The sequence below is a fragment of the Anomaloglossus baeobatrachus genome, chromosome 3 (genome assembly GCF_048569485.1).
Source record: "Anomaloglossus baeobatrachus isolate aAnoBae1 chromosome 3, aAnoBae1.hap1, whole genome shotgun sequence".
Classification (NCBI taxonomy): Eukaryota; Metazoa; Chordata; class Amphibia; order Anura; family Aromobatidae; genus Anomaloglossus; species Anomaloglossus baeobatrachus.
The window spans coordinates 19,453,203-19,476,885 of record NC_134355.1 but is presented as its reverse complement, the minus strand read 5'-3'; the positions used below and the strand labels follow the sequence as shown (position 1 = coordinate 19,476,885).

Genomic DNA, 23,683 nt, shown 5'->3' with positions numbered 1-23,683 from the left:
AGCTTTGGGGGTGAGAGAAAAGAAAGCAGCAGCATGGAGGACATTATACAGCAGTACTGAGCAGTGTAGCTGTGAATCCTGCTCTAGAGGTGCGATAGAACACTTACTGGAAAATAGCAGAACAGAGAACATTATACAGCAGTACTAAGCAGCGTAGCTGTGAATCCAGCACTGGGGTGAAATAAACACTTTAGAAAGCAGCAGCATGGAGGACATCATACAGCAGAACTGATTCAGCTTGACATCTTTCTTGGCTAGAGGAGGCTTCCATTTGTTTTTCAGTATGGAGGCAAGGAGGAGGAAAAGAAGTGTCACATAAGTGGAGAAAGAAGCAGATTTCTTTCATACAATACATTACAAAGTTTCTTATATTCACTTGTCCTATTCATTTTTGTAAATTTTGTAGAAACGATGGAGACTAAAACAAATGAAACTCACTGGAATGGCCAGATCAGACGTAAAGTATAAAAATATGCTTTAATGCTGCGGCACCTGACACTATGTACATACAGAGCGGGCGTCGTGTCCTTCATCTACATTGTCCACACTGGAGAGGACCTGATCGTTGAGCGGCTGCAGGAGGCAAGCGCTGCGCAATATATTATATATATATATATATATATATATATATATAGTCTACAGATCTGCAGAATCAGCATCCAGAGGAGGAAAGGAGAACTAGTCAGTGAGCGACATGACTGCAATGCACTATAACATGGCCAGCCCTCCAGGGGGCAGCAGAGAGGCATCAAGTCTAGAAACTCTCAGGCAACAAGCAGAATTATGAATGCAGCTCTGGATGTAAATGGAATATACGTAATGATGTCATCCAGGATACACGGAGTAAAATTTGTAAAGTTACTGAACAGTAAATGCAATTTTTCAACAATATGCAAAGCTGTAGCTAAGGTTATGGAAGACGAAAACAATCCTAGGGACGGATAAAGTTTGCCTAAACTTCTACCCAAAATATGAAATGTTGTGATTTGTGCTCCTACGCCCCAGTGTGGGTGCTCCAGGTTCTTGGGGGGATCTGACGTAGGGTCTTGATAAATAAAGCCAGTCGTTGGGTGCTGGCCCCAGTCCTGCTCCTCTCCGGCCTCTCCAGGGGCGCAGAGTTCCTGAATATAAGCCCACGTCTTCACTTGGTGCCCAGGATGTCGCCCAGCATCTTGAGGGCGTACTGTGACTGCGCGGAGGCGTACTCCTCCAGGCTGGGCCCCATCACTCGGCTCAGGCTTCTGGTCAGTCTGGTCACCACCTCCTTGAAGTTCCCGTTCCGCCCGGGCAGCACACCGTTCCCGGTGATATTGGACAGGAAATACCACAGCACCGGCAGGACGTGGCGCTCCACCGCCTGCGGCTTCCGGGGGTACACCGCACACACCAGGCCTGAAACAGAGAGGGGAGAAGATGAGCCGCGGGACGGCAAATAACACCAGGGGGTCTAACGTGGCACATATATCATGTGCCATCTTGTAAAGTGATGTCCACCACAACCAGAAAGATAAATACCGCCAATAAACACCAGAAATAAATACCGCCAATAAATACTGCCAATAAATACCGCCAATAAATACCGGAAATAAATACCGCCAATAAATACTAGAAATAAATACTGGCAATAAATACCGCCAATAAATTCTAGAAATAAATACCGGAAATACATACCGGAAATACATACCGGAAATAAATATTACCAATAAATTCCAGAAATAAATACCGAAAATAAATACCATCTGTCTAGATTTTGGCGTTTGGTGACTGTTCACATTCAGTCATCAGGCCTTGTCCACAGGCTATTTACTTCATGCAGCATTTGCTTGGACCTGTCCCGCCCACAGCCATGACTCAGTCATGGGTACGGGATTGAAATAGACCAGGTGAGTGCTGCTAAGAGCAGTTCTACTATTCATATGTGAGGCCGTATGGCACATTTTACAAAAATATTTTAGTGTAGGACTGCCTCAAATGAGATTTGCCGTGACGTGGCGAGGCAGCTCAAGAAATTGCAATTTTTTGCCAAAAATCTCAAAATTTTTATAAGTACAGTTTGGAATGTTTAGTGCTGAAGTGCACATTTGGTGCTGGCTTTTTGTTTTTTCTTCATAGAAATAAATACTGCCAATAAATACCGCCAATAAATTCTAGAAATAAATACCGGAAATACATACCGCCAATAAATATTACCAATAAATTCCAGAAATAAATACCGAAAATAAATAAATACCAGAAATAAATACTGGAAATAAATACCGGAAATAAATACTGCCAACAAATACTGGAAATAAATACCGGAAATAAATACCAGAAATAAATACTGCCAATAAATACCGGAAATAAAGTACCGCAAATAAATACCGGAAATAAATACCGCCAATAAATAGCACCAATAAATTCCAGAAATAAATACCAGAAATAAATACCGGAAATAAATACCAGAAATAAATACCGGAAATAAATACTGCAAATAAATACCGGAAATAAATACTGCAAATAAATACCGGAAATAAATACCGGAAATAAATACCGCCAATAAATACCGGAAATAAATACCGGAAATAAATACCAGAAATAAATACCAGAAATAAATACTGCGAATAAATACCGGAAATAAATACCGGAAAAAAATACCGGAAATAAATAGCACCAATAAATACCGGAAATAAATACCAGAAATAAATACCAGAAATAAATACTGCGAATAAATACCGGAAATAAATACCCCCAATAATTAGCACCAATAAATACCGGAAATAAATACCGGAAATAAATATCACGGGAATGGAAACTTATGTGACTCACCTGATAATCGCTCAGTCACATCATTCATAGCGCGGCCGCTAAGAAAGCGCACCCGGCCAGCTAATGGCTGCAGCAGCCACAGATTGTCTATGATAGGAAGGGAATAGGTCAGCATTGATGTGCGGGCACTGATGATATCGCTGTTATTATGGGGCACTGTGGATATCACTGTTATTATGGGACACTGTGGATATCACTTTTATTATGGGGGCACTGTGGATGTCGCTGTTAATATGGGGGCACTGTGGATATCACTGTTATTATGGGGCACTGTGGATATCACTGTTATTATGGGGGCACTGTGGATATCACTTTTATTATGGGGGCACTGTGGATATCACTGTTATTATGGGGCACTGTGGATATCACTTTTATTATGGGGGCACTGTGGATATCACTGTTATTATGGGACACTGTGGATATCACTGTTATTATGGGGGCACTGTGGATATCACTGTTATTATGGGGGCACTGTGGATATCGCTGTTATTATGGGGGCACTGTGGATATCACTGTTATTATGGGGCACTGTGGATATCACTGTTATTATGGGACACTGTGGATATCACTGTTATTATGGGGGCACTGTGGATATCACTGTTATTATGGGGGCACTGTGGATATCGCTGTTATTATGGGGGCACTGTGGATATCACTGTTATTATGGGGGCACTGTGGATATCACTGTTATTATGGGGGCACTGTGGATATCACTGTTATTATGGGGCACTGTGGATATCACTGTTATTATGGGGGCACTGTGGATATCACTTTTATTATGGGGGCACTGTGGATATCACTGTTATTATGGGGGCACTGTGGATATCACTGTTATTATGGGGGCACTGAGGATATCGCTGTTATTATGGGGCACTGTGGATGTCGCTGTTATTATGGGGGCACTGTGGATGTCTCTGTTATTATGGGGGCACTGTGGATATCACTGTTATTATGGGGGCACTGTGGATGTCGCTGTTATTATGGGGGCACTGTGGATGTTCCTGTTATTATGGGGGCACTGTGGATATCACTGTTATTATGGGGGCACTGTGGATATCACTGTTATGGGGGCACTGCGGCATGCTTGCAATGCACATATATCTGCAGCCTGTCTTGCGCAGTACCTATGCTAGCGATCAGCGTGTCCAGGACCTTGGCCGCGGCTGTGTAGATCCCAGAATGCTTGGAGTTCAGGTTGTCTGCAATCACGGTCACCATAGGGACTAAGACGTGGTGCAGACTGTCCTTCAGAATAGGGATCATGGCGGCGGCGGACTCCAGCGCGTACTGATTCACCTTCTTGTTGGCGTCCTGCATCCTCGGGTTAAACGCATCAAAGATCTGCAGAAACCATAGAATGACACAAAGAGGAAGGACACAATAACAGGAGGACAGAGGACGGCCCCGGAGGCTGATACTTAGTATCGCTCACATACACTGTCATCCTAGTTATCTCATCTTTAAGAAGAGTAACAACACATTTTTTTTTATTATTGCTCAGTCTTTGTAAAGTTATGAATCTTTGTAATCTACTCTATTTATATTTCTTTATTCTATCTCCAGCACCATGCTGAAAGTGCTGGTTTATCTGCCTAGCTCATGCTCTTTTGTAGCTGCTTTCATCTGCTGCTCTAGCAGGGATCCTTATGCAGACACAATTTACAAACTGTCTCCCTGTGTGAGTTTCTCCACTCCCCTTCACCGGGCTCACGCAATCCGAGTGTTTGTACATAGTGTCTGAGTGTGGTTTCTTGATAGAGCAGCAGTGCAAAGCAGCTATAAAAGAGCAAGAGCTAGGCAGATAAATCAGCACTTTCAGCACAGCATTGCAGAAACAATGAATCAAAATAAGGTAATGGAGTATATTAGAAAGATTCATGAGAAAAATTTAATTTCTCTCTGTAATGATTTTCGCCTACTCACCTGGGTAATGTTGGAGGTGACAAACTTGACGTTGTTCCTGCAGTGCTCCATCAGAAGTGTCACGCCGTCCATCTTGCTCTGATACTCCTTGGCCGTTAGTAGTTTGGTGAGCTCCTTGAGCTGCTCTGTCACCTCCGCTGCCCGGACAGGCTGCCGCCGGGGGGCCGGGGATTCTTGCGCTTCTGATTCCACCACTATGGGCGGGTTTAGGCTGAAGGAATAATTACACAATGATCTATAGATGTCATGTAATATTAATATACCACTGATGTGTAACTGACTGTTACATTGTGAGAGAAACCGAGACCAGCAGCAGCACAGAGTATTTCAGGAGGGGAGAATGATGATATTCTGGGAGTTCACTGAGAATTACACACGGGCAGGAGCTAAGACTCCCAGCAGCACAGAGTATTTCAGGAAAGGAGCATGATAATATTCTGGGAGGTCACTGAGTATTACTTACTGAAAGGAGCTAAGACTCCCAGCAGCACAAAGTATTTCAGGAGAGATTATCGAGTGATATGGTGATATCGCGGGAAGTCAATGACTACTAGTTACTTAGTAGGAGGAGCAGGTTCTCCCAGCATCACAGAGTATTTCAGGAAAGGAGCATGATGATATTCTGGGAGGTCACTGAGTATTACATACTGCAAGGAGCTAAGGCTCCCAGCAGCACAGAGTATTTCAGGAGAGATTATCGAGTGATATACGGGAGGTCAATGACAACTAGTTGCTTAGTAGGAGGAGCAGGATCTCCCAGCAGCACACAGTATTTCAGGAGGGGAGTATGATGATCTTTTGGGAGGTCACTGAGTATTACATACTGGCATGAGCTAAGACTCCCAGCTGCACAGAGTATTCAGGGCAGATTATTGAGTGATATATGGTGATATCGCGGGAGGTCAATGACTACTAGTTACTTAGTAGGAGGAGCAGGTGCTCCCTGCAGCACAGAGTATTTCAGGAGGGGAGCATGATGATCTTTTGGAAGGTTACTGAGTATTACTTACTGGAAGGAGCTAAGACTCCCAGCAGCACAAGGTATTTCAGGAGAGATTATTGAGTGAAATTATGATATCGCGGGAGGTCACTGACTACTAGTTGCTTAGTTGGAAGAGCAGGATCTCCCAGCAGCACAGAGTATTTCAGGAAGGCAACTGCAAGTTATGAGCAGGAATTAAATCTTTACAAATCCGTTAACTAAAATCAAGCTTTCTTCTCACCTCCGGTCTGAGTCTGGCGTTTCCTGGCCTCTCACAGCCGCAGTCACAGCCGCGCTGCCCTTCTGGAGAGGACGCTGACTCCTGGCAGATGGAACGTCAGAGACAATGTCGTTCGCTTCCTGTGAGAAGTAGAATTTTCATTAAGGTGGATTCTTGCCCCAAATCCCTTCTATACACAGTATTCCAGTCTGTGCTCCGGAGCTTGTCTTCTTTCTGGACACAGGAAGTTGCTGCCATAGTCGGCCATTGTTGGGGGTATGGAGATCTGCCTTTGGTCACCCGGTCACAGAACGCTACATAGTTTATATATATCATTCCTTCTCCTCTCTCTTCTCTCCATTCTCCCAGGTAATATACTGTCAGTATATAATATACTTCTACTATGACAGCCACATCCACCCAGGGAGCATTATAAGACAGGCACTGTGTCCATCACTCCGTCACAACCATACCTACTTTTTGTTTAACCGTGGCGATAAGTTCCCGCAGGTCATGTGACGGGATCAAGCGCTCCATCTGCTGCTCGAATTTAGGGTGTGTCATGACTAAGCCGAACATCCGTCGCCCATAAAATCTGAAACAGCAGAATACGAGGGTAAGACTCCAGTATCACAGCTCCATTACAATGCCTTGAGAAAGTATTCATACCCAGTCAACTTTTAGACATTTTTTTCACGTTACACCCACAAACGTAAAGTAGCAAGTATTTATTAAGTGTAAAGGAAATGATACATGATTTTCTAGATATTTAAAAAAAAATATACATTTAGATGTGCGTCCAAGGGCACGCATCCAGCTGAAATACATTGCAGCACAGAGACCTGTCGAGTCCCTGCACTGCGATGTGCCGGCTGCCGATTAAGGCTGTGAATATTCACTGCTCCTCATGACCATAATCCTGGGCATGGGGAGCAGAGAACATGCCGGCATAGCTGACAGCACTGTAAGTGGGCGCACATGACAGTGACATCATGCGCTTCACTGCTTATATGCTGGTCAGTTGCCGAAATGCCAGTGCCACAGGACGACATCAAAGGAGCGGTGACAAGATGAGTGTTATTTTTTTTTTTTTGTTACTGTGTGTGGCATGCTGGGGATCATAGTTACCATGATGGGGACATGATTTGGCCATATATACCAGGATGGGGACATATACCAAGATGGGGCTATATACCAAGATGTGGACATGATGTGGCCATATATACCAGGATGGGGCTATATACCAGGATGGGGTCATGATGGGGTTATATACCAGGATGGGGACATAATGTGGCCATATATACCAGGATGGGGACATAATGAAGTTATACACCAGGATGGGGACATGATTGGGACATATCAGGATGGGGCTTTATACCAGGATGTGGCCAGGAAGGAGACATATACTAGGATGGGGCTATATACCAGGATGTGACAAGGATGGGGACATATCAGGATGGGGCTTTATACCAGGATGTGGCCAGGATGGAGACATATACTAGGATGGGGCTATATACCAGGATGTGACAAGGATGGGGACATATACTAGGTTGGGGCTATATACAAGGATGTGGCAAGAATGGGGACATATACTAGGATGGGGTTATATACCAGGATGGGGACATACTGTGGCCATATATACCAGGATGGGGACATAATGAAGCTATATACCAGGATAGGGACATGATTGGGACATATCAGGATGGAGCTTTATACCAGGATGTGGCCAGGATGGGGACATATACTAGGATGGGGCTATATACCAGGATGTGGCCAGGATGGGGACATATACTGGGATGGGGCTATATACCAGGATGTGGCCAGGATGGGGACATATACTAGGATGGGGCTATATACCAGGATGGGACATGATGTGGCTGTATATACCAGGATGGGGATATGATGGGGTCATATATACCATGATGGAGCCATATATACCAGTATTGGGACATATACCAGAATGGGGCCACGATGGGGGCATATATACAAGGATGGAGACATGACTTGGACATATATACCCGCATATAGTAGTGATGAGATCATACATCGGGATGGGGGACATATTTACCAGGAAGTGGTCCAGGATGGGGGAGATAAGTACAGGACGGGGGATGTCATTAATACACAATTAAGGGAATGGGGGGGGGGCAACTCGTATGTCTTTACAGGATTTCGAATGCTACAATGGCCCAAATGGGGGGGGGAGGGAAGGCGGATCAAACTTTGCAGTGGGGCCCATCGGACTCTAGTTACGCCACTGATTATATGCATGTGCATGTCGGGTACCTGGTGTCCTGCTGTGGGTCCTGCACCAGTTTTACGAGGGTCCTGAGGAAGGCGTCTGTGCTGTCTCGAGACCCTGACAGCAGTTTGTCGGCCGCCAGCTGCTCCACCACCGCCAGGAGATGCTTCGCTGCGCACCTTCTCACCGAGCTGTTCCTGTGGCTGCAGAAAGGAACGAAACAAAAGACAAGAAATCAAATGTTTTAAAAGGGGAACTACACACCTCAGCTGGCAGCCAACAGATCCCACCATAGACGCTGCACCCACCTGATGCCCCCCGCGATCAGCGCCCCGAGCACCTTTGATGGGCTGACATACTCCACCATGACCCCCAGAGACTTATCCGACTCGTCCCGGATGAAGTCGTTGGAGTCCCCGATCTTGTGCAGCAGGACCCGGGAGATCTCCTCCACTTCTGGGTCCATGTTTCTTCGGAGGGCTTTGAATAGGTCGGCCAGGGTCCTGATGGCGTGACGGGAGACCTTGGACCGTAAATTGTTCACCTGACGGTAAATACGGCAATTTATTCAGGATTCATTTTTTTTATGAAGAGTGACATATATTGATTGAATTTAATATCATATTTTTTACAATTTTCATAACAACAAATGCATTCCAGGAAATATCTGATGCAAAAAACGATCGACAAATAGAGTTTTGGGGGAATTTTAAGGGTTTCTTCTTCCTGTAATGCGGCTATAACGAGCATCCGTCTCCGTAGGACCGGCCATGTCCTGCATTTCAATGGCGAATCGGTAATAATCTCCCACAATTCTATTAGTTCCATTATCTATATTGGTAGCAATCCTCTTACCTCTCTGGTCACCGCTATACTGACGTCATGAAGCCTGGAGAATAGCACCTCCGGATGCCAGGACGCCAGACACCGCACACTCACCAGACCCTTCTCCTTCTGTTCCCTGCGGGGTCAGAGCAACTGTAGAATGAGGCTATATACACTATATACACTATATACTGGGGTATACGAGTGATGAGGAGCGGGGAAGAAACAGCTGAAGTGGAAGGAAGCGCTCACCAGTCCTTGTTATTCAGCCACTTTACAGCCTCCAACAACCCCTGCTCTGGATGAGACATCGGCCCCAAACCAGGACCCCCATTCTCCGAATCAGAGTCCCAGTCAAAGCAATCCAAAAAGGTGGCAGGTAAAGAGTATGCTGTATATAAAAACACCATAAATCAATATATCTGCCTGACTGATACATATACCGCAATACCGCTCATACTGACAAGAATACAGCTACTATAATACTGCCCCTATGTACAAGAATATAACTACTATAATACTGCCCCTATGTACAAGAATATAACTACTATAATACTGCTCCTATGTACAAGAATATAACTACTATAATACTGCTCCTATGTACAAGAATATAACTACTATAATACTGCCCCATGTACAAGAATATAACTACTATAATACTGCTCCTATGTACAAGAATATAACTACTATAATACTGCCCCCATGTACAAGAATATAACTACTATAATACTGCTCCTATGTACAAGAATATAACTACTATAATACTGCTCCTATGTACAAGAATATAACTACTATAATACTGCTCCTATGTACAAGAATATAACTACTATAATACTGCTCCTATGTACAAGAATATAACTACAATAGTACTGCCACTATGTACAAGAAAATAACTACTATAATACTGCCCCCTATGTACAAGAATATAACTACTATAATACTGCTCCTATGTACAGGAATATAACTACAATAATACTGCCACTATGTACAAGAATATAACTACTATAATACTGCCTCTATGTACAGGAATATAACTACTATAATACTGCTCCTATGTACAAGAATATAACTACAATAATACTGCCACTATGTACAAGAATATAACTACTATAATACTGCCTCTATGTACAGGAATATAACTACTATAATACTGCCACTATGTACAAGAATATAACTACTATAATACTGCCTCTATGTACAGGAATATAACTACTATAATACTGCTCCTATGTACAAGAATATAACTACAATAATACTGCCACTATGTACAAGAATATAACTACTATAATACTGCCTCTATGTACAGGAATATAACTACAATAATACTGCCACTATGTACAAGAATATAACTACTATAATACTGCCTCTATGTACAGGAATATAACTACTATAATACTGCTCCTATGTACAAGAATATAACTACAATAATACTGCCACTATGTACAAGAATATAACTACTATAATACTGCCTCTATGTACAGGAATATAACTACTATAATACTGCTCCTATGTACAAGAATATAACTACTATAATACTGCTCCTATGTACAAGAATATAACTACAATAATACTGCCACTATGTACAAGAAAATAACTACTATAATACTGCCCCCTATGTACAAGAATATAACTACTATAATACTGCCCCTATGTACAAGAATATAACTACTATAATACTACCCCCTATGTATAAGAATATAACTACTATAATACTGCCCCTATGTACAAGAATATAACTACTATAATACTGCCCCTATGTACAAGAATATAACTACTATAATACTGCTCCTATGTACAAGAATATAACTACTATAATACTGCCCCTATGTACAGGAATATAACTACTATAATACTGCCCCTATGTACAAGAATATAACTACTATAATACTGCCCCCTATGTACAAGAATAAACTACTATAATACTGCCCTCTATGTAAAAGAATATAACTACTATAATACTGCCCCCTATGTACAAGAATATAACTACTATAATACTGCTCCTATGTACAAGAATATAACTACTATAATACTGCCCCCATGTACAAGAATATAACTACTATAATACTGCTCCTATGTACAAGAATATAACTACTATAATACTGCTCCTATGTACAAGAATATAACTACTATAATACTGCTCCTATGTACAAGAATATAACTACTATAATACTGCTCCTATGTACAAGAATATAACTACAATAGTACTGCCACTATGTACAAGAAAATAACTACTATAATACTGCCCCCTATGTACAAGAATATAACTACTATAATACTGCTCCTATGTACAGGAATATAACTACAATAATACTGCCACTATGTACAAGAATATAACTACTATAATACTGCCTCTATGTACAGGAATATAACTACTATAATACTGCTCCTATGTACAAGAATATAACTACAATAATACTGCCACTATGTACAAGAATATAACTACTATAATACTGCCTCTATGTACAGGAATATAACTACTATAATACTGCTCCTATGTACAAGAATATAACTACTATAATACTGCTCCTATGTACAAGAATATAACTACAATAATACTGCCACTATGTACAAGAAAATAACTACTATAATACTGCCCCCTATGTACAAGAATATAACTACTATAATACTGCCCCTATGTACAAGAATATAACTACTATAATACTACCCCCTATGTATAAGAATATAACTACTATAATACTGCCCCTATGTACAAGAATATAACTACTATAATACTGCCCCTATGTACAAGAATATAACTACTATAATACTGCTCCTATGTACAAGAATATAACTACTATAATACTGCCCCTATGTACAGGAATATAACTACTATAATACTGCCCCTATGTACAAGAATATAACTACTATAATACTGCCCCCTATGTACAAGAATAAACTACTATAATACTGCCCTCTATGTAAAAGAATATAACTACTATAATACTGCCCCCTATGTACAAGAATATAACTACTATAATACTGCTCCTATGTACAAGAATATAACTACTATAATACTGCCCCCATGTACAAGAATATAACTACTATAATACTGCTCCTATGTACAAGAATATAACTACTATAATACTGCTCCTATGTACAAGAATATAACTACTATAATACTGCTCCTATGTACAAGAATATAACTACTATAATACTGCTCCTATGTACAAGAATATAACTACAATAATACTGCCACTATGTACAAGAAAATAACTACTATAATACTGCCCCCTATGTACAAGAATATAACTACTATAATACTGCTCCTATGTACAGGAATATAACTACAATAATACTGCCACTATGTACAAGAATATAACTACTATAATACTGCCTCTATGTACAGGAATATAACTACTATAATACTGCTCCTATGTACAAGAATATAACTACAATAATACTGCCACTATGTACAAGAATATAACTACTATAATACTGCCTCTATGTACAGGAATATAACTACTATAATACTGCTCCTATGTACAAGAATATAACTACTATAATACTGCTCCTATGTACAAGAATATAACTACAATAATACTGCCACTATGTACAAGAAAATAACTACTATAATACTGCCCCCTATGTACAAGAATATAACTACTATAATACTGCCCCTATGTACAAGAATATAACTACTATAATACTACCTCCTATGTATAAGAATATAACTACTATAATACTGCCCCTATGTACAAGAATATAACTACTATAATACTGCCCCCTATGTACAAGAATATAACTACTATAATACTGCCCTCTATGTACAAGAATATAACTACTATAATACTGCCCCTATGTACAAGAATATAACTACTATAATACTGCCTCTATGTACAAGAATATAACTACTATAATACTGCCCCTATATACAAGAATATAACTACTATAATATTGCACCTATGTACAAGAATATAACTACTATAATACTGCCCCTATGTACAAGAATATAACTACTATAATACTGCCTCTATGTACAAGAATATAACTACTATAATATTGCACCTATGTACAAGAATATAACTACTATAATACTGCCCCTATGTACAAGAATATAACTACTATAATACTGCTCCTATGTACAAGAATATAACTACTATAATACTGCCCCTATGTACAAGAATATAACTACTATAATACAGCCCCTATGTACAAGAATATAACTACTATAATACTGTCCCTATGTACAAGAATATAACTACTATAATACAGCCCCTATGTACAAGAATATAACTACTATAATACTGCCCCTATGTACAAGAATATAACTACTATAATACAGCCCCTATGTACAAGAATATAACTACTATAATACTGCCCCCTATGTACAAGAATATAACTACTATAATACTGCTCCCTATGTACAAGAATATAACTACTATAATACTGCTCCTATGTACAAGAATATAACTATCGTAATACTGCTTTCTAGAAGAATACACCAAGCTTATAAGTAACTTTCAAGTTCAAAATTGGTAAGAATTAAGATCAGATGTACCTGATGAATGTCGAAAATCACTGTTGGCGTCCTCCTGCTTCACAGTGGGGATGCTGGGCAGAGAGGGGCGGCTCACCCATTTATTTAGGCTTGTATTCTGTGCTCGCCTTTTTTCTGAGGTGATAGGAACTGTGCTAATTCCACTCAGACTGAATGAGGTAATGCTACCCAAGTCTGTGAAAATGTAAATACATATTAGTTATCACTATATATAATAAGATGCATAATCTACAGAAGAAACTTAGGTTATACCAGGTGTATATATAGAATTATATACAGGAGATGCCCAGGTTAAACCAGCTGTACATATAGAATTATATACAGGAGATGCCCAGGTTAAACCAGCTGTACATATATAATTATATACAGGAGATGCCCAGGTTATACCGGCTGTACATATATAATTATATACAGGAGATGCCCAGGTTATACCGGCTGTACATATATAATTATATACAGGAGATGCCCAGGTTATACCGGCTGTACATATATAATTATATACAGGAGATGCCCAGGTTATACCGGCTGTACATATATAATTATATACAGGAGATGCCCAGGTTATACCGGCTGTACATATATAATTATATACAGGAGATGCCCAGGTTATACCGGCTGTACATATATAATTATATACAGGAGATGCCCAGGTTATACCGGCTGTACATATATAATTATATACAGGAGATGCCCAGGTTATACCGGCTGTACATATATAATTATATACAGGAGATGCCCAGGTTATACCGGCTGTACATATATAATTATATACAGGAGATGCCCAGGTTATACCAGCTGTACATATATAATTATATACAGGAGATGCCCAGGTTATACCGGCTGTACATATATAATTATATACAGGAGATGCCCAGGTTATACCGGCTGTACATATATAATTATATACAGGAGATACCCAGGTTATACCGGCTGTACATATATAATTATATACAAGAGATGTCCAGGTTATACCGGCTGTACATATATAATTATATACAGGAGATGTCCAGGTTATAGCGGCTGTACATATATAATTATATACAGGAGATGCCCAGGTTATACCGGCTGTACATATATAATTATATACAGGAGATGCCCGGGCTATACCAGCTGTACATATATAATTATATACAGGAGATGCCCAGGTTATACCGGCTGTACATGTATAATTATATACAGGAGATGCCCAGGTTATACCGGCTGTACATATATAATTATATACAGGAGATGCCCAGGTTATACCGGCTGTACATGTATAATTATATACAGGAGATGCCCAGGTTATACCGGCTGTACATATATAATTATATACAGGAGATGCCCAGGTTATACCGGCTGTACATATATAATTATATACAGGAGATGCCCAGGTTATAGCGGCTGTACATATATAATTATATACAGGAGATGTCCAGGTTATAGCGGCTGTACATATATAATTATATACAGGAGATGCCCAGGTTATACCAGCTGTACATATATAATTATATACAGGAGATGCCCAGGTTATACCAGCTGTACATATATAATTATATACAGGAGATGTCCAGGTTATAGCGGCTGTACATATATAATTATATACAGGAGATGCCCAGGTTATACCGGCTGTACATATATAATTATATACAGGAGATGTCCAGGTTATACCAGCTGTACATATATAATTATATACAGGAGATGCCCAGGTTATACCAGCTGTACATATATAAATATATACAGGAGGTGCCCAGGTTATACCGGCTGTACATATATAATTATATACAGGAGATGCCCAGGTTATACCAGCTGTACATATATAATTATATACAGGAGATGTCCAGGTTATACCGGCTGTACATATATTATTATATACAGGAGATGCCCAGGTTATACCGGCTGTACATTTATAATTATATACAGGAGATGCCCAGGTTATACCGGCTGTACATATATTATTATATACAGGAGATGCCCAGGTTATACCGGCTGTACATATATAATTATATACAGGAGATGCCCAGGTTATACAGGTTGTACATATATAATTATATACAGGAGATGCCCAGGTTATACCAGCTGTACATATATAATTATATGCAGGAGATGCCCAGGTTATACCAGCTGTACATATATAATTATATACAGGAGATGCCCGGGTTATACCAGCTGTACATATATAATTATATATAGGAGATGCCCAGGTTATACCGGCTGTACATATATAATTATATACAGGAGATGCCCAGGTTATACCAGCTGTACATATATAATTATATACAGGAGATGTCCAGGTTATAGCGGCTGTACATATATAATTATATACAGGAGATGCCCAGGTTATACCGGCTGTACATATATAATTATATACAGGAGATGCCCAGGTTATACCAGCTGTACATATATAAATATATACAGGAGGTGCCCAGGTTATACCGGCTGTACATATATAATTATATACAGGAGATGCCCAGGTTATACCAGCTGTACATATATAATTATATACAGGAGATGTCCAGGTTATACCGGCTGTACATATATTATTATATACAGGAGATGCCCAGGTTATACCGGCTGTACATTTATAATTATATACAGGAGATGCCCAGGTTATACCGGCTGTACATATATAATTATATACAGGAGATGCCCAGGTTATACAGGTTGTACATATATAATTATATACAGGAGATGCCCAGGTTATACCAGCTGTACATATATAATTATATGCAGGAGATGCCCAGGTTATACCAGCTGTACATATATAATTATATACAGGAGATGCCCAGGTTATACCAGCTGTACATATATAATTATATACAGGAGATGTCCAGGTTATAGCGGCTGTACATATATAATTATATACAGGAGATGCCCAGGTTATACCGGCTGTACATATATAATTATATACAGGAGATGCCCAGGTTATACCAGCTGTACATATATAAATATATACAGGAGGTGCCCAGGTTATACCGGCTGTACATATATAATTATATACAGGAGATGCCCAGGTTATACCAGCTGTACATATATAATTATATACAGGAGATGTCCAGGTTATACCGGCTGTACATATATTATTATATACAGGAGATGCCCAGGTTATACCGGCTGTACATTTATAATTATATACAGGAGATGCCCAGGTTATACCGGCTGTACATATATTATTATATACAGGAGATGCCCAGGTTATACCGGCTGTACATATATAATTATATACAGGAGATGCCCAGGTTATACAGGTTGTACATATATAATTATATACAGGAGATGCCCAGGTTATACCAGCTGTACATATATAATTATGTACAGGAGATGTCCAGGTTATACCAGCTGTACATATATAATTATATGCAGGAGATGCCCAGGTTATATCAGCTGTACATATATAATTATATACAGGAGATGCCCAGGTTATACCAGCTGTACATGTATAATTATATACAGGAGATGCCCAGGTTATACCAGCTGTACATGTATAATTATATACAGGAGATGCCCAGGTTATACCAGCTGTACATGTATAATTATATACAGGAGATGCCCAGGTTATACCAGCTGTACATGTATAATTATATACAGGAGATGCCCAGGTTATACCAGCTGTACATGTATAATTATATACAGGAGATGCCCAGGTTATAGCGGCTGTACATATATAATTATATACAGGGGATGCCCAGGTTATAGCGGCTGTACATATATAATTATATACAGGAGATGCCCAGGTTATACCGGCTGTACATATATAATTATATACAGGAGATGCTCAGGATATACCGGCTGTACATATATAATTATATACAGGAGATGCCCGGGTTATACCGGCTGTACATATATAATTATATACAGGAGATGTCCAGGTTATACCAGCTGTACATATATAATTATATACAGGAGATGTCCAGGTTATACCAGCTGTACATATATAATTATATACAGGAGATGCCCGGGTTATACCGGCTGTACATATATAATTATATACAGGAGATGCCCAGGTTATACCAGCTGTACATGTATAATTATATACAGGAGATGTCCAGGTTATACCGGCTGTACATATATAATTATATACAGGAGATGCCCAGGTTATACCAGCTGTACATATATAATTATATACAGGAGATGCCCAGGTTATACCAGCTGTACATATATAATTATATACAGGAGATGCCCAGGTTATACCAGCTGTACATGTATAATTATATACAGGAGATGTCCAGGTTATACCGGCTGTACATATATAATTATATACAGGAGATGCCCAGGTTATACCAGCTGTACATATATAATTATATACAGGAGATGCCCAGGTTATACCGGCTGTACATACATAATTATATACAGGAGATGCCCGGGTTATACCAGCTGTACATATATAATTATATACAGGAGATGCCCAGGTTATACCGGCTGTACATATATAATTACATACAGGAGATGCCCAGGTTATACCGGCTGTACATATATAATTACATACAGGAGATGCCCAGGTTATACCGGCTGTACATATATAATTATATACAGGAGATGCCCGGGTTATACCGGCTGTACATATATAATTATATACAGGAGATGCCCAGGTTATACCGGCTGTACATATATAATTATATACAGGAGATGCCCAGGTTATACCGGCTGTACATATATAATTATATACAGGAGATGCCCAGGTTATACCAGCTGTACATATATAATTATATACAGGAGATGCCCAGGTTATACCAGCTGTACATATATAATTATATACAGGAGATGCCCAGGTTATACCGGCTGTACATATATAATTATATACAGGAGATGCCCAGGTTATACCGGCTGTACATATATAATTATATACAGGAGATGCCCAGGTTATACCAGCTGTACATATATAATTATATACAGGAGATGCCCAGGTTATACCGGCTGTACATATATAATTATATACAGGAGATGCCCAGGTTATACCGGCCTGCTCTATATTTGTATATACAGTTCTGACCTTCAGACTCCAGTCCTTTGTCCCATAATTGCTGCTGGCTTCTCTTTTTCTCATGTCGGATGTTTTCGATCTCCTGCTGTTTTTGTCTCATCTTGTCTTGCGCAGACTTTGATATTGTGAAGATAATCTGAAATGATTTATTGTAGTTAACATTTAACTGTCTGAAAATATTACCTTTAAAAATAGAAGTGAAAATTCTAAAAAAACAAAAAAGAAATATTCTGTTAAAAAATAGATTATCCAGAATTATAAAATACACGTTGTGTCCGAAAATGTTGACATCATTAAAATTGTTCCAGATAATGAAGTATTTCTTCCAGAGCATTATTGTAATTACACATGATTATTTCCTTTGTGTATTGGAACAACACAAAAAAAAAACTAAGAAAAAAGGCAAATTGGACATAATTTCACACAAAACCTTAAAAATGGTCTGCACATAAGTGTTGGCGCTTTATGAAAATTGTGGTTAAACATTTATGTTTCCAGGATGTGATGCTCTTTCAAACTCACCTGTGACAAGTAACAGGTGTGGGCAATATGAAAATCACACCCAAAACCAGATAAAAAGGGGAGAAGTTAACTAAATATTTGTTTTGTGTGTCTGTGTGCGCCACACTAAGCATGGAGAGGAGAAGAGAACTGTCTGAGGACTTGAGAACCAAAATTATTGAAAAATATTAACAATCTCAAGGTTACAAGTCCATCTCCAGAGATCTTGATGTTCCTTTGTCCACGGTGCGCAACATAAGACGTTTCCCACCCATGGTACTGTAGCTAATCTTCCTGGACGTGGACTGCGGAGAAAAACTGATGGAAGGTTGTAACGCAGGATAGTCAGGATGGTGGAAAAGCCCCAATCAAGATCCAAAGAAAATAAAGGCATCCTGCAGGATCAGGGGCATCAGTGTCAGCGCAAACTTGTCAAAGCGCCGGCTGCCGATGCGAAACAGCTGTCGTCTGTGTGCTCCGTGTCTCCCTCTCACCCTCCTTCCTAGGATGTTTTTCCTTCTAGAAAAAAGAATAAATCTGAATTTTTCTGCAAGATAAACTAGTGAGTGCCTTCCATCCTCACATTTTTCATGTCACTTGTTATATGATTACTCTTTGAAGTTGCACCGCCAGTTGCAGACTCATACCCAGGAGTTAAAAGTCTGTTCATCGAGGCAGGTGAATGAGGTGCAGTGATTACTAGCAGGAAGTTAGTGCTCGGCTTTCCTTCTACTTTGGTTGATTCACATCTGAGTGAAATGAAACGCTATGGAGGAGACCCAAGAGGACCCCACTGCTGACAAAGAGAAAGAAAAAAAGCCAAAATGTATGTAAGTAACTATAATCCTGCTGGGAAACTCTCTATTGGACAGTTAAAATTAAGATAGAACTTTATGGTAAAGCAAATCATGCTACTGTTTACAGAATGAGGCCTACAAAGTAAAGAGCACAGCACCTACAGTCATACATGGTGGAGGTCAGAGATATTTTGGTTATTTTGCCGTCTCTGGCACTGGGGGCCTTGACGTGTGCAAGACATCATGAAATCTGAAGATTACCAAAGGATTTTGGGTCCCAATGTAGTGCCCTGTGTCAGAAAGCTATAGTATAGGTATAGTCCTAAGTCAGGGGTCTTCCAGCAGGACAATCACCCCAAACACTTCAAAAAGCCCCCAGAAATGGATGGAAACAAAGCGCTGGAGAGATCTGCAGTTGCTGCAATGAGTCCGAATCTAAATCCCATTGTCACCTGAGGAGAGATCTGAAATTTGGGAGAAGAGAAGATGTCTTCAGATATGAGAGACCTGGAGACGTTTATAAAGAAGAGTCCGAGATTCCAGGTGACAGGAGGAAGAAGCTATGGATGGGGATAGGAGGCAACTGATGGAAGGGATTAATTCCAAAGGGCGAGGAACCAAATATTAAGTTAAAGGGGACAACAATTTTGCCTGGAATAATTTTGGGGGTTTTGTGTGAAAATTTGTCCAATTTGCCTTTTATTTTCTTTTTTTTTTGTTGTTTTGTTTTGTTCCAATACACACAAAGGAAATAAACATGTACAGTATATAAAAGAACATGTGATTGCAATAATTATATGGGAGGAATATTTCGCTTTCTGTGACAATTTCAAGGATGCCAACACGATTGGCCATCACTGTGTGTCTGTTTTCTTCCAGGAGCAGTGCCACCCCTGTCCACAGGATGTCTGTGGTACTGCACCTCAGCTCTATTTACTGCAATAGTGGAAATGACCCATGACAGATGTGCGGTGTATATATTATATATATATATATATTATATATATATATATATACACACACACACACACACACACACACACACACACACACACACACACACACACACACACACACTACACGGAAGCATAAATTAAAAAAAAGCTAAAACAACTGCAGGTAGGCCTCTTGTGGTCACAGTCGGTACTGCATTCATTCTGCATATTCCCCATATGCTGAATACACTGCTCCATTTTTGACCTTGTATTGCAGAGGATTCTCGCCTACCCGAGCATTGTTTTCCTTCCCTTCCTCGTCTTCCTTGACTAGCTGGGGTAGTGGCGTGTCATCAGTGTCTTTGGCTGCAGATGATAGGATCGTTTTTGAAAGGCCCAGTTCCAAGGTGGCTTCCATATCTTTCATGGCTCTGATGTCTGTGTGATGAGGGTCTGCTGGGGGATACAATGTGCATTATTATAAGCGGACCTCCCCGCCCCTGCAGAGCCCAATGGTCACAGCTGTGACCCCGTCCATTCATATCTGATGGCCGTTATCTTAAAGATTGGTAAATACCACCAACACCAGTGACGTAACTACAATAAAGGCAGGGGATACAATCGTACCCGGGCCCTGGAGCTTAGGGGGGCTAACAAGTCCCTTTGGCCTAAGACCAATGCTTTCAAAGCCTTGCAATAATTGGGGGCCCCATTGGAGCTTTCCCATTGGGGTTCATAAGCTTCAAGTTATGCCACTGACTAACATGCTTGACAATGGCACCTAAGAGGTTAAGCTGATGCAACTGGCGCTAGCTCAGATTGGATTAGTTGTTACTGCCGGCTGTATTCCACTGCTGGCACCCATGCTGCATGGAGTGGGCTCAGCTGTGGAGCCTGCTCTGCATTTGAATGGCTCTTCCTCCATTAAGGGGCTAAAGGAGGACGACCGGAAGATGTCACTGCAGATATATGGAAGTAGTGGTATAGCTATGGAACATATATATATTATATATATATATATATATATATATACAGTTAGGTCCAGAAATCTTTGGACAGTGACACAATTTTGGCGAGTTGGGCTCTGCATGCCACCACATTGGATTTGAAATGAAACCTCTACAACAGAATTCAAGTGCAGATTGTAACGTTTAATTTGAAGGTTTGAACAAAAATATCTGATAGAAATTGTAGGAATTGTCACATTTCTTTACAAACACTCCACATTTTAGGAGGTCAAAAGTAATTGGACAAATAAACCAAACCCAAACAAAATATTTTTATTTTCAATATTTTGTTGCGAATCCTTTGGAGGCAATCACTGCCTTAAGTCTGGAACCCATGGACATCACCAAACGCTGGGTTTCCTCCTTCTTAATGCTTTGCCAGGCCTTTACAGCCGCAGCCTTCAGGTCTTGCTTGTTTGTGGGTCTTTCCGTCTTAAGTCTGGATTTGAGCAAGTGAAATGCATGCTCAATTGGGTTAAGATCTGGTGATTGACTTGGCCATTGCAGAATGTTCCACTTTTTTGCACTCATGAACTCCTGGGTAGCTTTGGCTGTATGCTTGGGGTCATTGTCCATCTGTACTATGAAAGCGCCGTCCGATCAACTTTGCGGCATTTGGCTGAATCTGGGCTGAAAGTATATCCCGGTACACTTCAGAATTCATCCGGCTACTCTTGTCTGCTGTTATGTCATCAATAAACACAAGTGACCCAGTGCCATTGAAAGCCATGCATGCTCATGCCATCACGTTGCCTCCACCATGTTTTACAGAGGATGTGGTGTGCCTTGGATCATGTGCCGTTCCCTTTCTTCTCCAAACTTTTTTCTTCCCATCATTCTGGTACAGGTTGATCTTGGTCTCATCTGTCCATAGAATACTTTTCCAGAACTGAGCTGGCTTCATGAGGTGTTTTTCAGCAAATGTAACTCTGGCCTGTCTATTTTTGGAATTGATGAATGGTTTGCATCTAGATGTGAACCCTTTGTATTTACTTTCATGGAGTCTTCTCTTTACTGTTGACTTAGAGACAGATACACCTACTTCACTGAGAGTGTTCTGGACTTCAGTTGATGTTGTGAACGGGTTCTTCTTCACCAAAGAAAGTATGCGGCGATCATCCACCACTGTTGTCATCCGTGGACGCCCAGGCCTTTTTGAGTTCCCAAGCTCACTAGTCAATTCCTTTTTTCTCAGAATGTACCCGACTGTTGATTTTGCTACTCCAAGCATGTCTGCTATCTCTCTGATGGATTCTTTTTTTTCAGCCTCAGGATGTTCTGCTTCACCTCAATTGAGAGTTCCTTAGACCGCATGTTGTCTGGTCACAGCAATAGCTTCCAAATGCAAAACCACACACCTGTAATCAACCCCAGACCTTTTACCTACTTCATTGATTACAGGTTAACGAGGGAGACGCCTTCAGAGTTAATTGCAGCCCTTAGAGTCCCTTGTCCAATTACTTTTGGTCCCTTGAAAAAGAGGAGGCTATGCATTACAGAGCTATGATTCCTAAACCCTTTCTCCGATTTGGATGTGAAAACTCTCATATTGCAGCTGGGAGTGTGCACTTTCAGCCCATATTATATATAGAATTGTATTTCTGAACATGTTTTTGTAAACAGCTAAAATAACAAAACTTGTGTCACTGTCCAAATATTTCTGGCCCTGACTGTATATATATATATATATTTATTTATATATTATACCTTTTTTGCAGAAATCTGATTTAACAGTCATGAGAAATCTGTCCAATAAACTATATGCAAATTAGCCTGGAGGTGCACTGGGGGCGTGTCAATGCACTTGGAAAAAGCAGTGCAAGTACAGTGACACGCCCCAATGCACTTTCAGCCTGATTTCTCATGACTGGCACATCAGATCTCTAAAACAAAGGTGTCATTGTTCTTTTGGGATTTGCGCCTACACAGCTATCAGAGATACGTCCATATATAACACTGCGCAGAAGGGTTCACCTTGATCTTTTTAGCAG

General features: G+C 40.1%; 1 protein-coding gene across 4 annotated transcripts in view; it reads right to left on the bottom strand.

Annotated features, from left to right (window-relative positions):
* Window positions 1-519: 519 nt before the first annotated feature.
* The window catches only part of TOGARAM2 (TOG array regulator of axonemal microtubules 2), a 93,042-nt gene continuing 69,878 nt past the window's right edge, over window positions 520-23,683 (bottom strand). For 3 of the 4 annotated variants that reach the window (XM_075337930.1, XM_075337929.1, XM_075337931.1), the window contains 13 exons: window positions 20,978-21,141; window positions 18,462-18,588; window positions 13,496-13,669; window positions 9,250-9,388; window positions 9,028-9,133; window positions 8,481-8,716; window positions 8,217-8,375; window positions 6,408-6,525; window positions 5,952-6,070; window positions 4,729-4,939; window positions 3,930-4,146; window positions 2,806-2,892; window positions 520-1,392 (listed from right to left, as the gene is read on the bottom strand). In XM_075337930.1, the coding sequence (XP_075194045.1) occupies window positions 1,142-1,392; window positions 2,806-2,892; window positions 3,930-4,146; window positions 4,729-4,939; window positions 5,952-6,070; window positions 6,408-6,525; window positions 8,217-8,375; window positions 8,481-8,716; window positions 9,028-9,133; window positions 9,250-9,388; window positions 13,496-13,669; window positions 18,462-18,588; window positions 20,978-21,141 (2,108 nt within the window). In that variant the 3' untranslated portion in view covers window positions 520-1,141. The remainder of the gene's footprint in view (window positions 1,393-2,805; window positions 2,893-3,929; window positions 4,147-4,728; window positions 4,940-5,951; window positions 6,071-6,407; window positions 6,526-8,216; window positions 8,376-8,480; window positions 8,717-9,027; window positions 9,134-9,249; window positions 9,389-13,495; window positions 13,670-18,461; window positions 18,589-20,977; window positions 21,142-23,683) is intronic. The other variant, XM_075337932.1, reaches the window with a different exon arrangement.